Source organism: Phoenix dactylifera, chromosome 14, assembly GCF_009389715.1.
Source record: "Phoenix dactylifera cultivar Barhee BC4 chromosome 14, palm_55x_up_171113_PBpolish2nd_filt_p, whole genome shotgun sequence".
Lineage (NCBI taxonomy): Eukaryota > Viridiplantae > Streptophyta > Magnoliopsida > Arecales > Arecaceae > Phoenix > Phoenix dactylifera.
Genome location: NC_052405.1, coordinates 21,787,591 through 21,801,670, shown reverse-complemented (window position 1 = coordinate 21,801,670; position 14,080 = coordinate 21,787,591). Strand labels below are relative to the sequence as shown.

The 14,080-nt window shown below is 37.5% G+C and overlaps 1 protein-coding gene across 1 annotated transcript in view; it reads right to left on the bottom strand.

Annotated features, from left to right (window-relative positions):
* The window catches only part of LOC103696538 (ribonuclease H2 subunit B), a 95,233-nt gene that overhangs the window by 73,533 nt on the left and 7,620 nt on the right, over positions 1-14,080 (bottom strand). The window contains exons 4-5 of the mRNA XM_039133888.1: positions 11,583-11,684; positions 2,438-2,514 (exon numbers count right to left, since the gene is read on the bottom strand). Of these exons, the coding sequence (XP_038989816.1) occupies positions 2,438-2,514; positions 11,583-11,684 (179 nt within the window). The remainder of the gene's footprint in view (positions 1-2,437; positions 2,515-11,582; positions 11,685-14,080) is intronic.

The window sequence follows — 14,080 nt, the reverse complement described above, 5'->3', positions numbered from 1 at the left end:
AAATACAAGAAGGCCTCAAAAGCTCTCAAGAAAAGTTAGAAGAAAGCTACAATTTAATGGCCCAAGTTTCAAGTTCAAAGGATTTAAGTTGGAGGAGCAAATTCAAAGAAAGATTCAAAAAAATAGTCCTCGAGTCGACTCCGGAAAGTTTAGAGTCGACTCTGGCACTCTAGAGTTTCAAGAAACAGTGCTCGAGTCGACTCCGGCACTCTACGAGTCGACTCCGACTGAGAACAAACAAAAAGACAGAAAGTTGATTTTCAGCGCTACAGTGATCTCGAGCCGACTCCAACTTCAGCGCTACAGTGCGGAGCCGACTCCCAGCTACAGTGTCGGCAGACTACTATTCACAGATCGACTCCTGTTTCAGCCGAGTCGACTCCTACTTCAGCCGAGTCGACTCGAGCACGCTGGGAGGCATAACGGCTAGTTTTTTCTCGATTCCAACGGCTCTATTTTTGTCTCTAACGGCTAGATTTTTGTTTCCACTCTCTCTAAAGCTATAAAATCAAGAGGAGAGCTAGAGAAGAAGGTATGGAAGTGGGAGAGAACATTTAGGAAAGAGATTTCAAAGAGATTACAAGGAAAATCTCCCATAAGCACAAAAGGGCCATTCAAAGTAAAATAGAGAGAAGAAGAGCATCCAAGTGAATCCCAAAGCTTCCTCTCCATCCGTGTGCTGCCTCGGTGATCCTCTACTTCGTGCAAAATCAGAAGAGGGTCAAGTAAAGAAGAAGCCGAGTTCCTCTATCTACAAATTTGTTTAAGGGCTTCATCTCTTTACTTTACTTATTTATATTTGCTATATTTGCTTATTTGAGAAGCTTGTATTTGATTTAAACTCTTGCTCTATTATCTTGTAACTTGATTCAATCAAGGGATTGAATCAAGGGGTTAAGGTTTGTTGGTGAGCCAAAGGAAAAACCAACTTTGTAAGGTTGTGGTTGATGAGCCTTTGGGAAAACCAACTGGGTTGATTGTGAACCCGGAAAACAATCGTTGTAAGGTTGTGGTTGGTGAGCCTTTGGAAAAACCAACTGGGTTGGATTGTGAGCCCGTGAAAACAATCGGTTGGTTCTAGTCGGTGAGCCTGTGAAAACCGACCGAGTTCGTTGTGATCTCGCAAAACAACAAGTTGGGTTGTGAGCTTGTAAAACAACCGACTGTAATCTGAGGGATTATAGTGAAATTCCCAAAAGATCTTGGGGAGTGGATGTAGGTGCTGGGGTGCACCGAACCACTATACATCTTTGTGTTTGTGATGCCTTATCTCTTATATTTCATGCCTTACATTCATGCTTGATTGTGTAATATCTCTAGCTTTGTTTTCTATAGAGTTATAAGTGATTGTTTAGAATTTGCTTAGCTTCCACTCCATTCTTACCATACACATAGATTAAAATTGATCATACAACTAAAAATTAATTTTAGATCAATTGCACCCTAAAGCCATAGTATAATTGCTCTAGCTTAATTTTCCACTGCTTTACTTGTAATTGCCTAGAGCTTAAGTAAATAACATCTTATTATTCCACTGCATTCTATTCAAAGTAAAAATTAGGGAACATAATTTTTAGAAAATCCAATTCACCCCCCCTCTTGGGTTGTCACCTTGGGCAACAAAGATACCTATTATACTCTTAATAAAGAAAAAAAACCTTACCCAAGAATTTTAATGGCTTAAAGGTACTTTTGGAAAACAAAAAAGGACCTCAATTTCTAACAAATGAGAAAGTAGTTTTCCCATGTCCCTCATGGATTTTTCTTTTTCATAAAACATGGGAATCATATTCCCATGGGAATACTACTTTTCCATCTTTCTCCTTTTAAAACTCCAACCAAACAAGAAGCATTTTTTGTTTTTCCATTAACCACACTCTCCCCCCTTCTTTTCCTGCGAACCAAAAAAATGACCTTTGACTTTTAAAGTCAAAATGAAACTTTAATGCAAAATCCACCATAAACAAGTTAGTTTTACTAGTCAAAGAAAGGAATGCAAGGTAAAGAAAATAAGGAAAAGAGAATATTGACACTATCTTTAATGGCATTTGATCATATGGGGCCAGCCTTCTCCTTGTACTTACAGCTAGCACAATACACAATACACCTTGCGTGTAAGGAATGTAATAATGAATTTGTTAATAAGAATCCATTTCATTACTTCAATTTAAATTTTAACTGAGAAGAAAAACATATACGGTTGCTTGATTATGTTTTTACATTAGTAACCTAACATATTATGCATACTAAAGCAAATAGAAGCATTATGAATCATATGCAAAAGATATTCATGTAAAGAATAAAATCTCAAAGACAAGATAAAGCCTAGTTTAGTTTCTCATTAATGATCAATTAGTAGGCATACCTACAACAGAGCATAAGAAACACCATAATTTTTCACTTTGGCTAAAGATCTCTAAGTTTGTATTGCATTTACCGTCATACGGGCAGCCTCAAAAACTGGCAAGAGGATGAAAATAGGGTCAATAGGAGTCGCAATATACAAGCTGCCATCTGCTATACCAGAAAAACAAGGAAAAATAAAAAAATAATTTCAGATAACTATTTAGGTTTTAAAACATCTACGGAGCTATTAGTTTTAACTCTATAATATTGCATAAGTTGTTGGATTTGCAGATCACCTTGAATATGTAGTTCAGTAAAAGGGTTCAATCATACATGGCCACAATCTTACATTTAATCGTAATTACATTTTATTACCCAAGGATAAAAACTTATCCTATAGTTTCAAAGCTTATAGTCAGTTTTGAAATTTCCATTTACAATGTCATTAAGTGCTCGAAACATATTAAAGCACAATCAAAATGAACCTGTGTATCTTTTCCCTACACATCAAAGCATAAGGTCTCAATGAGTTTTGGCAAGGTTCACCAAACCAGTACCGGAACCCATACCGATCGGTGGATGAGTTAGTACGGTACCGGTTCGGTACCATACCGACATATGGTACACTTGAGCGTGCCAATTCCGAACCGGCATGCCCAAATTTTGTTTTAAGCTTTTCTAGTTTGATTAATTGGTAATCAATTTTTTTCAACTTTTGCAATGATTTTAAGTATAATTTAATATTTTTGATATTTTTTGATATTTCTATGATCCCGGTTTAATCTAAATGATGCATCTTGTTATTTTAAAGTGATACTAAACATAAAATGATTAGTGAGATGTTGCATGCTACAAGAAGCAACATGAAATATCCTAAAATCAACTAATGAGGTAAAAAATATAAAATAATACAATCAATTATATATATTTAAAGTACAGCATACATACCGATATCTAAAATCTCATTGAGTGACGATGCTTCTTGTAAATATTCGGAACATTAATATAGTCAAGAAGCATATTAGCTCACCTTTCTAACCAAGAGGCATTGTAGTCAAGTTCATCCCATAAGAAACGCGCTTTAGGTTATAAGTACTCTCAGATATCTCGCTAAAGCTCTAACTCTGAGACGTGTTCCTGATAATACGGCTGTGGAGGGGCCCATTCGAATATGCTGGCAACAAAATCCGACCCGTAAGATGCTCCAGGCAGCGTAGGGTAGTAACCACCAGAAGACAATGTCTCAGACATACCATATCCAAATCTGTATCCATATGGATCATAGGCTACCTGTGGCTGCGTATAATAGAATCCAGTATAAGACTAAAAACCTGATATGCAAAGTCCGTCGAACCAGTACCGGGACCCATAACGGTTGTCGCCCGGTACGGATTCGATACCGGTTTGGTACCATAACGAACCGGTATGGGTATTATTTTTTTTGGAGTTTTCAAAAAAAATTAATTGGTAATCATTCTTTTTAAACTTTTTCAATAAATTTAAGTCTAATTTGTATTGTTCTGATGTTTTCTTAAAGTTTTTATGATGTTTTTTAATGTTTCTATGATCCCAGTTTAATCTAGATGATGCATCTAATTGCTTTAAAATGATACAAATTATAAAATGAACAACATAAAATATCCTCAAATCAAGTAGTGATGTGAAAATTAAAAAATTATATACATTTAAAGTCCAACATAGATACTGATATCTAAAATCGGATCGACTGGTGATAACTCTTGTAGATATCAGGATCATCAGCATAATAGAAGGCACATCAGCCTAGGGGTGGCAAAATATGACCCGACCCGCCAACCCGACCCGTGTTCGACCCGCCATAAACAGGTTTGGGTTTGGCCTAAACAGGTTCGGGTCGTAAACAGGTCGACCTGTTTAACCTGTTTATTAATTGGGTCGGATACGGATTTTAGATGTCTGACCCGTTTAAACCGTTTAACCCGTTTAACTGTTGGGCAGGTTAAACAGGTCTAAACAGGTTAAACGGGTTAAACAGGTCTAAACAGGTTAAACGGGTCTAAACAGGTCTAAACAGGTCGGGTTGGGCAGGTTAAACAGGTTGGGTTGGACAGATTAAACAGGTCTAAACAGGTTAAACGGGTCAGGTTGGGCAAACAGGTTAAACAGGTCGGGTCGGGTTGGGTAAACAGGTTACCTGTTTATTAAACAGGTTAAACGGGTCGGGTCGGGTTACCTGTTTAATAAACAGGTCAGGTTCAGGTTTGTAATTCCTGATCCGTTTAATAAACAGGTCGGGTTCAGATTTATAGTTTTCTGACCCGACCTGTATTTGACCCGACCTGTTTATGCCTGACCCGACCCGATTGCCATCCTTACATCAGCCCACCCCTCTAATCAAGCAGCATTATAGTCTTATACGTTCATCCCATAAGCAACGCACGTCGAGTTATAAACATTCTCGAATCTCTCGCTGAAGCTCTAGCTCTGAGAAATATCCTTTTGCCGATAATACAGCTGTGGACGGGCCCATTCGAATATGCCGGCAACAAAATTCTTCTCGTAAAATGTTCCGAGCTATGTAAAATAGTAGCCACCGAAAGATGCTTCAGACGCACCATATCAACACCCATATCTATATGGATCATAGGCTGCCTGTGGTTGCAGATAATAGAATCCAGTATACGACTCGGAACCTGATACATCTATGGATCCTACTCCACATGCGAGGTCATCTGCAGCTGTATCATATCCTCCTGAATGATCTCGAGGAGCTCATCTTCTCTATGCATTCATATCCTCGCGGGCTCTAATAGATCGTGCACCATGGTCTCTATCCTACGTAGTATGCGTAAACTAGGACTCACTGGAGAATCGAATACCACCCTGCGGCTGTCTCACAAGCAATGGTCTCCTATCCTCCATTCCCTCTCTGGCCAGCAAATCCATAAGCACTAGAACTGTCACCGCTGCTGCTCTTGGTCTCTAAATCTTAGTGTACTGACTCCTCCACACTCCATTGGGGTTGTAGGTACCTTTTGTTTTTCCTTTTTGGTGTGTTGGGCAGCTACTTTCTTACTCTTCATGCCCTTCTCTGCCTAGCTATGTTGGGAGGATGTATGTCACTCTCCTGACTGAGTCGATCAGGTATCATAGTGGCCTTCTCTAAGCATCTCTCGATCATATCTCTGAAAGGATATCTCGAACAAGGAGTCGTGGTGATTGGGTCTCTTGTGGCTGTGGCTGATCAGCTGGAAGAACGCATGGAATATTGCACTCAGCCCATTGCCCTGCATTGACCCTAGCCTCGCTGGCTACAGAACTGGCTGGTCGTGGAAGTGAACCTCGCTCATCAAGCTCCAGATCCTGCTGTTGGCCCATAAATTATCCGATCATAGGATTATTCTCATCATCAACAAAAGCACTATGGATCTGTATACTTGAGCTCCACTTCCTTCTGAATGCACTTCAGCTTCAATCTCAAATTGTAGTGAACATATACAAGATCGTTAAGGCATTTTCATGTCAAACAGTTCTTCTACTTACTATGGATGAAGACGAAAGTGGACTAATTACGCTCACAGCCACTCGAGAAAACCGTCTGAAAGAGGATTTAAAAGAGCTAGCCACTTAAGATTTTTCGTGGACAGCCCAAAATGAATCCACCATTCAGCTGCAAAAAATATTGAAAAAAAGTACCTATAAGATAGTATCATATTAGTAACCATCTAATACCAGATAAATGTCCTCCTAATGTGTAACATATCTAGATTCACTTTTCTTACTTACGACAGCTGCCGATACTCCTAATGGGTACTTACTAGCCGGTTATGGTCGATAAGTGACCAATTTTGGCCGATTCTATATGGGTTCCGGCTAGTACAGGGCCAAAACTGAATGTAACAAGCAAACCGACCCGGTCTCGCACCAGGTCGGTTCAGCACTGCCCGAACCGGGCAGTTTGGACCAATTCGATAGTCATTGCCGATACGTCTATGTATCTCACTCCACGTATGAGGTCATCTACAGCTGCATCGTATCCTCCTGAATAACCTCGAGGAGCTTATCTCTTATATGCAATCGTATCCTCACAGGCTCTGTCAAATTATGCATTGTGGTCCCTATTCTTTGTAACATGCGTAAACTAGGACTCACCGTTGAATCGAAGACCACCCTACAACTGTCTCATAAACGGTGGTTTCATGTCCTCCACTCTCTTTCTAGCCAGCAGATCCATGACTACCAGAACTGTCATCGTTGCTGCTCCTGGTCTCTGAATCTAAGTAAACTGGCTCCTCCACACTCCATGGGGGCTGCAGGTGCTTTTTTTTTCTTTTTTGGCATGATGAGCAACTGCTTGCTTAGCCTTCGTGCCCCTCTAGGAGAAGCAGTTATGGTGGTCATGGATCTACGGACCAAGAAGAGAGTAGAAGACATGAAACCACTATTTATTAGATAGGCTCGGGGTGGTCTTTGATTCACCGGTGAGTCTCCGTTTACACATGTTACACAAGGACTACATTGCACGATCTAGTAGAGCCCACGAAGGTCCGATTGCATATAGAAAACGGGCTCCTGGAGGTCATTCAGGACACGATGTAGTTGCAGATGACCTCGCACGTAAAGTAGGATATATAGACATATCAAGTTCCGAGTCGTATACTGGATCCTATTATCCGTAGCCACGGGCAGCCTATAACCCATATGAATACATATATGATATGGTGTCTGAGGCATCTTCTGATGGTTACTACCCCATGCAGCTCAGAGCATCTTACGGATCGCATTTTGCCGCCGGCTTATTCAGATGGGCCTATTCACAGTCATTTTATCAGACAGTTTATCAGCTAGAGGACACCTCTCAAAACTAGAGCTTCAGCGAGAGATTCGAGAGTGTTTATAACTCAGAGCGCTTTTTTATAGAATGAACATATAAGACAATAACGTTGCTTGGTTAAAGGGATAGATTGCTGTGCCTTCTGACTATGCTAATGATCTGTATATCTACAAGAGGCATCACCACTCAATGAGATTTTTGATATCAGTATATATATTGTACTTTAAATATATATAATTGATTATATTATTTTACATTTTTTACCTTACTATTTGATTTGAGGATATTTTATGTTGCTTCTTGAGCTCAGATCCATGTAGAATCCTATAATGAATGCTATATATATTTTTTAGACTTGTCAGCATGCATCAAAGGCTACTTCTTAATTTTGTCAAAATTTAGGCCTAGACCAATATGTGCATGATCGTATCAAAACTTGAATAAATGGACACCAAATTTAGCTGGAGAGGAGCTTGCATGCCCTTAAATTTATGTTGCTTCCTGTAGCATACAACATCTCACTAATCATTTTATGTTTTATATCATTTTAAAATAATAAAATGCATCATTTAAGTTAAACCGAGATCATAGAAACATCAAAAACAATTAAATTAACTTGAAAAATTCTGAAAAAATTGGGCATGCCGGTAGAACCGGCATGCCCAAGCGTACCATGTCAGTACCGTACCGTCCCATCTGCCGACCGATTCGATGAACATTGCCTTGGAGTGATACAAAGTTGTCTCTGCCACTCAGCAGTCCACCTTCGCCTTCTTGAAAATCCTCTTCTTTGCTACTTTGAAATCAGTGAAGTGCTTCATCAGCTGCCGAACTTCTATGGGCATTTTCAGCACAGATACATCTGGGTAACCACCAGCTAAGTGCTGCTTCAACTGGTTACCCCTCCTTTGAACTGTGTTACACCAGTTGCACTTCTAATGGTGCCGGCCCGAGAGCATTTGCCCATGATCCCAACCAATGTCATGCTCTAGCTCCTTTTTCTTTGATTGTTCCATTCCGGCAAGTTTATCGTTTCTCAATTATTTAAAAATAGCAAAATTAAGTTACAATAAAAAAATATATTTTTACTTTAGAAAATATATCTGATTTATCTAATACATAATACTAATTTTTCATATTCTTTTATATATTTATATAAATTTAATAATTTTTAAATTAAAAAATATGTTTAAATACCATAAATTTAGAAAAAATATATTTTTACTTCAAAAAATACTTCTGAAATTTGTATTACTTACTACTAATTTTTCATAATTTTTGGTATTAATCATATATTTTTAATTATTGTTAACTTAAAAAAATTATTTTTAAATATAAAACATTAATTTGAGCAGGCCGAACGGGGCAGTTCGGCCCGGTTCGGCAGACATTGGGCTTTGGTTTCAGTAGCCAATCTGGAACTTTAGACTAAGCTAAGCTAGATGAAAGGACCTTGACCGAGTTACTTGGATCAAGATTGCTCAGCTCAAAGAAGGCCCGGCAGATAAGTAATATATGTAATACTCCATCATAAGGACTTAACTGTACTTTACTAATATGGTCAGCATATTAGCTACCAAACAACTGAAAAATGTTTTATGTTGCATGTTTCTACAGAGAAGAATTAAACAAATGATTCTGATAGATTTCAACACCAAGTAAATCATGACTAGGATAATTTCAATATCTCAGCCATATTTTTTTGCAAAAGCATAGCATTAATGTATAAAAAATCTAATAAAAAGGCAAAATTAGATTTTGGAGGGTAAAAGTAGCTATATCAAGGGCAAAAAGATCATATTGATCAATACCCTTTGTCAGCACGATCGTTCGTATGGCACATATCCTACCCACCTTTAAGCAATACACTCTTATACCTTGATAATTCCAGCCTTAAACCAATCTAACAATTGTCATTAGGATCTGGCCTCTATCCATAAGGTTGACGAGGACAATGAGATATTGTATTTTAAGGATTTAAATAATTCTATTTAGCTAGTGATAGCCAAGGATTGGCATATCATTGTGTAACATCTCATATTCTTCCAAATACTAAACAAAAGATCAAGGGTTATTAACCTCTAGAACTAGAAATTTTTCAAATTCTAGTCCACTTTTGATTGCTTTGTTTTGACAATCACCGACCATTCTAAATATTATCTAGTATTATAAGTTAAATAGAAATATGTGATTCCATTGCTGATGAATTGGTCGTAAAACATATAGGCTGCATTTGATGGAACTAGACCCAACATGCTTGTTAACAATGTTTATGTTGGCAATCATGTTATCGATTTCGCCATCCCGGTTGGAACTTCTTTGACAATGAGTTAAATGTTTTCACCTTCATAGATCTAAGCCATGTTGAATCCGAGCCAAAAAGCCAATAGAGAAAGTATCAAAACCAAGCTTAGAAAATTAAAGAGTTAAGTTTAAGCAAAGCCGATTAAAGACTTCAGGTCCAGTTGGAGCTAAGCAAATATTTGCCCCCATCAATTTGTTACTTAGAAAATTAAAGAGTTAAGTTTAGCAAAGCCAATTAAAGACTTCAGGTCCAGTTGGAGCTGAGCAAATAATTGCCCCCATCAATTTGTTAATGCCCTAGTACATGTATAGAGGGAATTAAAGACTGAGCTACAAACCTATAATGATCACCAATCAGTATAGGACATACAATGGTACAAGGTCAACACAGTCTGAATGCGCAAAAAATGGAAACAAAATATCAAATACTACAGTAACCACACTTGAGCATTTGTCGAGTCAGGTCAGATTCAGGTACAAATACACACATATTCTAAAATGTATCAAGTTTATTTGTATTCAGCTACTAAAATAAATATGACAGCTAAAATTAATATGATGGTTTTGTCATATTGTTATAATTTAAGATGTGGTCGGTTACATAGATGTAGACTTTGGCAATTTGTTGTTTTAATGGATCACGGGTATTCATTGTTAAAACAAGGTCTTGCATTTGAAGCTCTCAATGAGCTTGAATCAAGTTTGATTTGAATCCAGCTATATTTAAGGGTATCAAGCCATTCAAAACATTTGGCTTGACTCAAAACTAGGTTTAACCAAGTTCAATTAATTGAAATTAGCAAGCTTGATCTTGTACTTTAGGGCCTAACTACCTAAATGCATGCTGGCTAGCTAGTTAAGCAAGTCAACTTTGGACTATATTTTGAGGCAGGTTAAGCATTAGAGAAGGTAGGTCAATACATTAGGCATGATGGAGGAACAATATCAATCTCGTGCTCCTCGCCATTTCTTATTGATGTCCAGACCTTGCTTAGTTACAAATTACATGTTTCAGTCATTCTTCAACATCTGTTTTATATATTTGTATTAGTTTTTCATCATATAATATAATTTTCTTGTCTGAATAACTTTGTGCGAATAGAGGGGCATATTCTTTTGGAATGATCAACTAACAAACTGTATAGTTTGCACGAAAAATTGTAATTTTAGATAATTACGAAGGCATTTCATTATAATCTGTCTGATTTTTATATTCACATAAAAAATTATCACTAATTTTAATATTCTATACAACATACTTAAGCTTCTGCCTAAACACTCGTCTTCTAGCTAAATCTAGCCCCATGACTACCATCATACTGCAACTGGCTTCTAAAACACTGATAAGATTGTAACTTCCCAAGCCATAAGCAACTAAAGATATTCAGAACATCCTTCTGAACCAATTCGATCCACCTCAAGGTGAATCAAAGATATGCCCACTTTCTTGGATCTGTCACATGCAAACCATATGCTGTGGAGCAAATACAAACTAAACAAGACATTTTAGCTAACCTATCCTATTTTGATTGGGCATCAATGTGGTTCCTTGAACTCATCATGTGTGGACTAAAAAATAAATCTTCAACGTAATCTCAACATGAGCATCAACTAGTTCAGATTTATAAATCAACATTATATGACACTAAAGTTAAAATTCCTTAGTTTACTGAATATTAGGAAAAGCCTATGTTCAAGCAGCTCATGAAACCATACCATATGCTAAGAAGCAGCATCAAACTAACCAACAGGCACCTTGAACTTACCGATCCTACTTCCTACATTGCCTGGCAGGGAAGTGATTTGCTCAATGGACTCACCATTCACAACTAAACAGATATCTAAATAATATCATCCTGAGCATCAACTAATTCTTTTTTTTCTTTGTGAAAGCAAACATCAACTAGCTCAAAATCTTAAACCTTTGTACAAAACTGATATTTAAAACCCCTCAGATTGCTAGAATTCAAGTGTAATGCAGTGAAAATATCAATAAGAGAGTAAATACTTGATTAGAATATGGAAAACCAATGGCAAGAAGATCATCATTTCATCATTACTAGTTGATGCAGCACTATATGCTATTAACCAGAAAATATAGTGAGACATTTAAGTATACCTTCACATACATAGTCCCCTAGGAACCAAGATCCACAGGATTGCTTAAACCAATGAAGTTCCTGCAACTTTCCAGCTGAGAAGACATAATTTGTTGGTTTGCCTGTTAAATAAACAAAAACTATTACATGATCGAAATGTTTTTAAACAAAAAGCTATTAAGGAATGTCAAAGAATGACTTCAATGGAGTAAATAAAAGGCACATTCTTCTGAAACACATGATTATCTGGTAAAAAAAATGACACAACAAAACTATTAACCAAAGAAAGTTATTAGGGTGCATACATAAGCATAGTATGCCGTATCGGCCCGAACCGAGCAGTACAAGGCATACCATACCGTACCAGTTCAGTACCGGTACTCGGTACGGATGGTGTACCGACACTCGATACGCCACAAAAATTTCGTACCGTACCGTACCGACATTGTGCTAGTGTGGCATCGAAATGGGGTCCAATACCAAGACTGTGAACCTTGAGCACAAGTATACATGCATTAAGTATAAAATCTAGTAAAAGCAAAATTGGCATGATGTTTGTTGCCATTACCATTATATCATATGCTAGCCATTTCTTTATATTAACGCTGGACAAATGCTGTTGTGAAGTTTCTTAAATCCTTTTTTGCACTTCCATACATATTATGTTTGATATTCCAATCCTCTCGACCAATTGACATAGCTAAGAGCATGTTTTCTTGTTGGAGCCTCCTCGAATCTTAATTCCATCTTTCCCTAACATGCCGTCCATTTTACATCATTTTCTTTTTTAAGTGCTGCAGCTTTTATGCCTCCACTATATCCTCAATCTTTGGTCTATCCTTCCTACTTTTCCCAGATCCATCAAAAAAATTTCAATTGATGCCACAACTTTTATTTCTTTAAGCTTATTTGTTACCCAACACTCATTATATAATACTGGGGAACTTGTAACCAATCACAAAACTTTTTACATAAATTACCAAGGCATATGCCCATCATATAGCAGCTCAAAATTTCACCACTTCATCCACCCAACTTTAATTTATCATATAACAACTTCAAATTATCAGACAAGTTCCATGTCCTCCATGTGGCAAAAGAATTCAGCTATTTAACACAAACTCAAATTCCAACCCCAATAGTATCACAAGAATATGCTTTTCACATTTATCATTTTCTACTTATTTAAGCAAATTGACATTCTTGCTGCTACGTTTTGGATAGTTCAATATTACTCACCAGCAAACTTTGATTGGTGAACACATGCAAATAACAAAAGGAATGTGGAGGGAAAAAAATAGTAACATTTGCATATTTTCATCTAACATCAAAAAGCAATGACCATAACCAATAAAATTGTTGGCAAGAATGCAGAAAAATGAGTCAAAAAAATAAAAATCATTTGTTCTAGGACTAAGTTGATGACTCCATATCACAGAATAGGTAAGCCAGTCTAGTGTGGCACTATCAACCAATGTTTAATTTATATTTTGATTCTTTCCTAGTTGTCTTCTAACTAATTGACTTGAAGTAGAACTGAGGCATCCTTGACATGTCAGGTCCCATGAATTCAGTTCCTTAACTTAAAAGCTAGGCTGGATTACATACAAGAAAAAGCTATTTCAGTTAAAGCCTCTGAACATGAATAAATGTTTAAAACTTTTTCATGATGAAATGCAACATGGATACTCGAAACTAAAGACATATAAAACTTAAAAAACATGTATCAAAGATGCTAGACCTCCGACAAGTGGGCCCAACTTCAAACAACACCCACCACACACATGCTTCTTGAAAATAGGTGGAAATACTAAAATGTGCAGAGGAAGATCAAGGGATTGATACCACTCTTTAATTTGTCATGATAAAGTCCCAGCTATTTGAGCAGGCATTGTGACTGGCCAATAACTTCCACCAAGGGCAACCTCAGACGTTACAACAAGTCATCGTAACCTCTTATTAATAATAACCATCTATGTCATCTTAGGTTCTCCCATCCTTTTAGCTCTCCTAGTAAATATTTGATCAACTTTCCTAATCAAAGCTTCCTGAATCTTTGTTGCACATGTGGAACTATCTCAACCCATTTCCTTTAGCAGCTTACCACTCTAAAGCATTCATTATCAACCACTATGGCATATGTACCCTGGTATGAGTGCCAAATACAGGTTTAGATGCAACAAGGTTTAGAGGGTGTATTTGCCTCTATGTTAAATACATGCAACAAGGTCGGCAGTACTAGACGAACTACCCAGTTCAGGGCGTATCAAACCATATCAAGGGCGAACTGAGACATGATGCCTTCTCAGCTCAGAACAGGGCCCGAACTAGGCGATTCCAGCCAATACCAGGCGATTCGGCCCTAAACCAAGTAGAACCACACGGTTCCACTCAATATAGGGTGTTTCTGCCCCAAAGGACCTTTAATAATTGAGAGGGAGGCAGAGAAAGCCTCCTCTGCCTTCTCTGCCTCATTCTCTTATTTTTTTCCCATCCGAAGAATAGAGAAAAGGAGGAT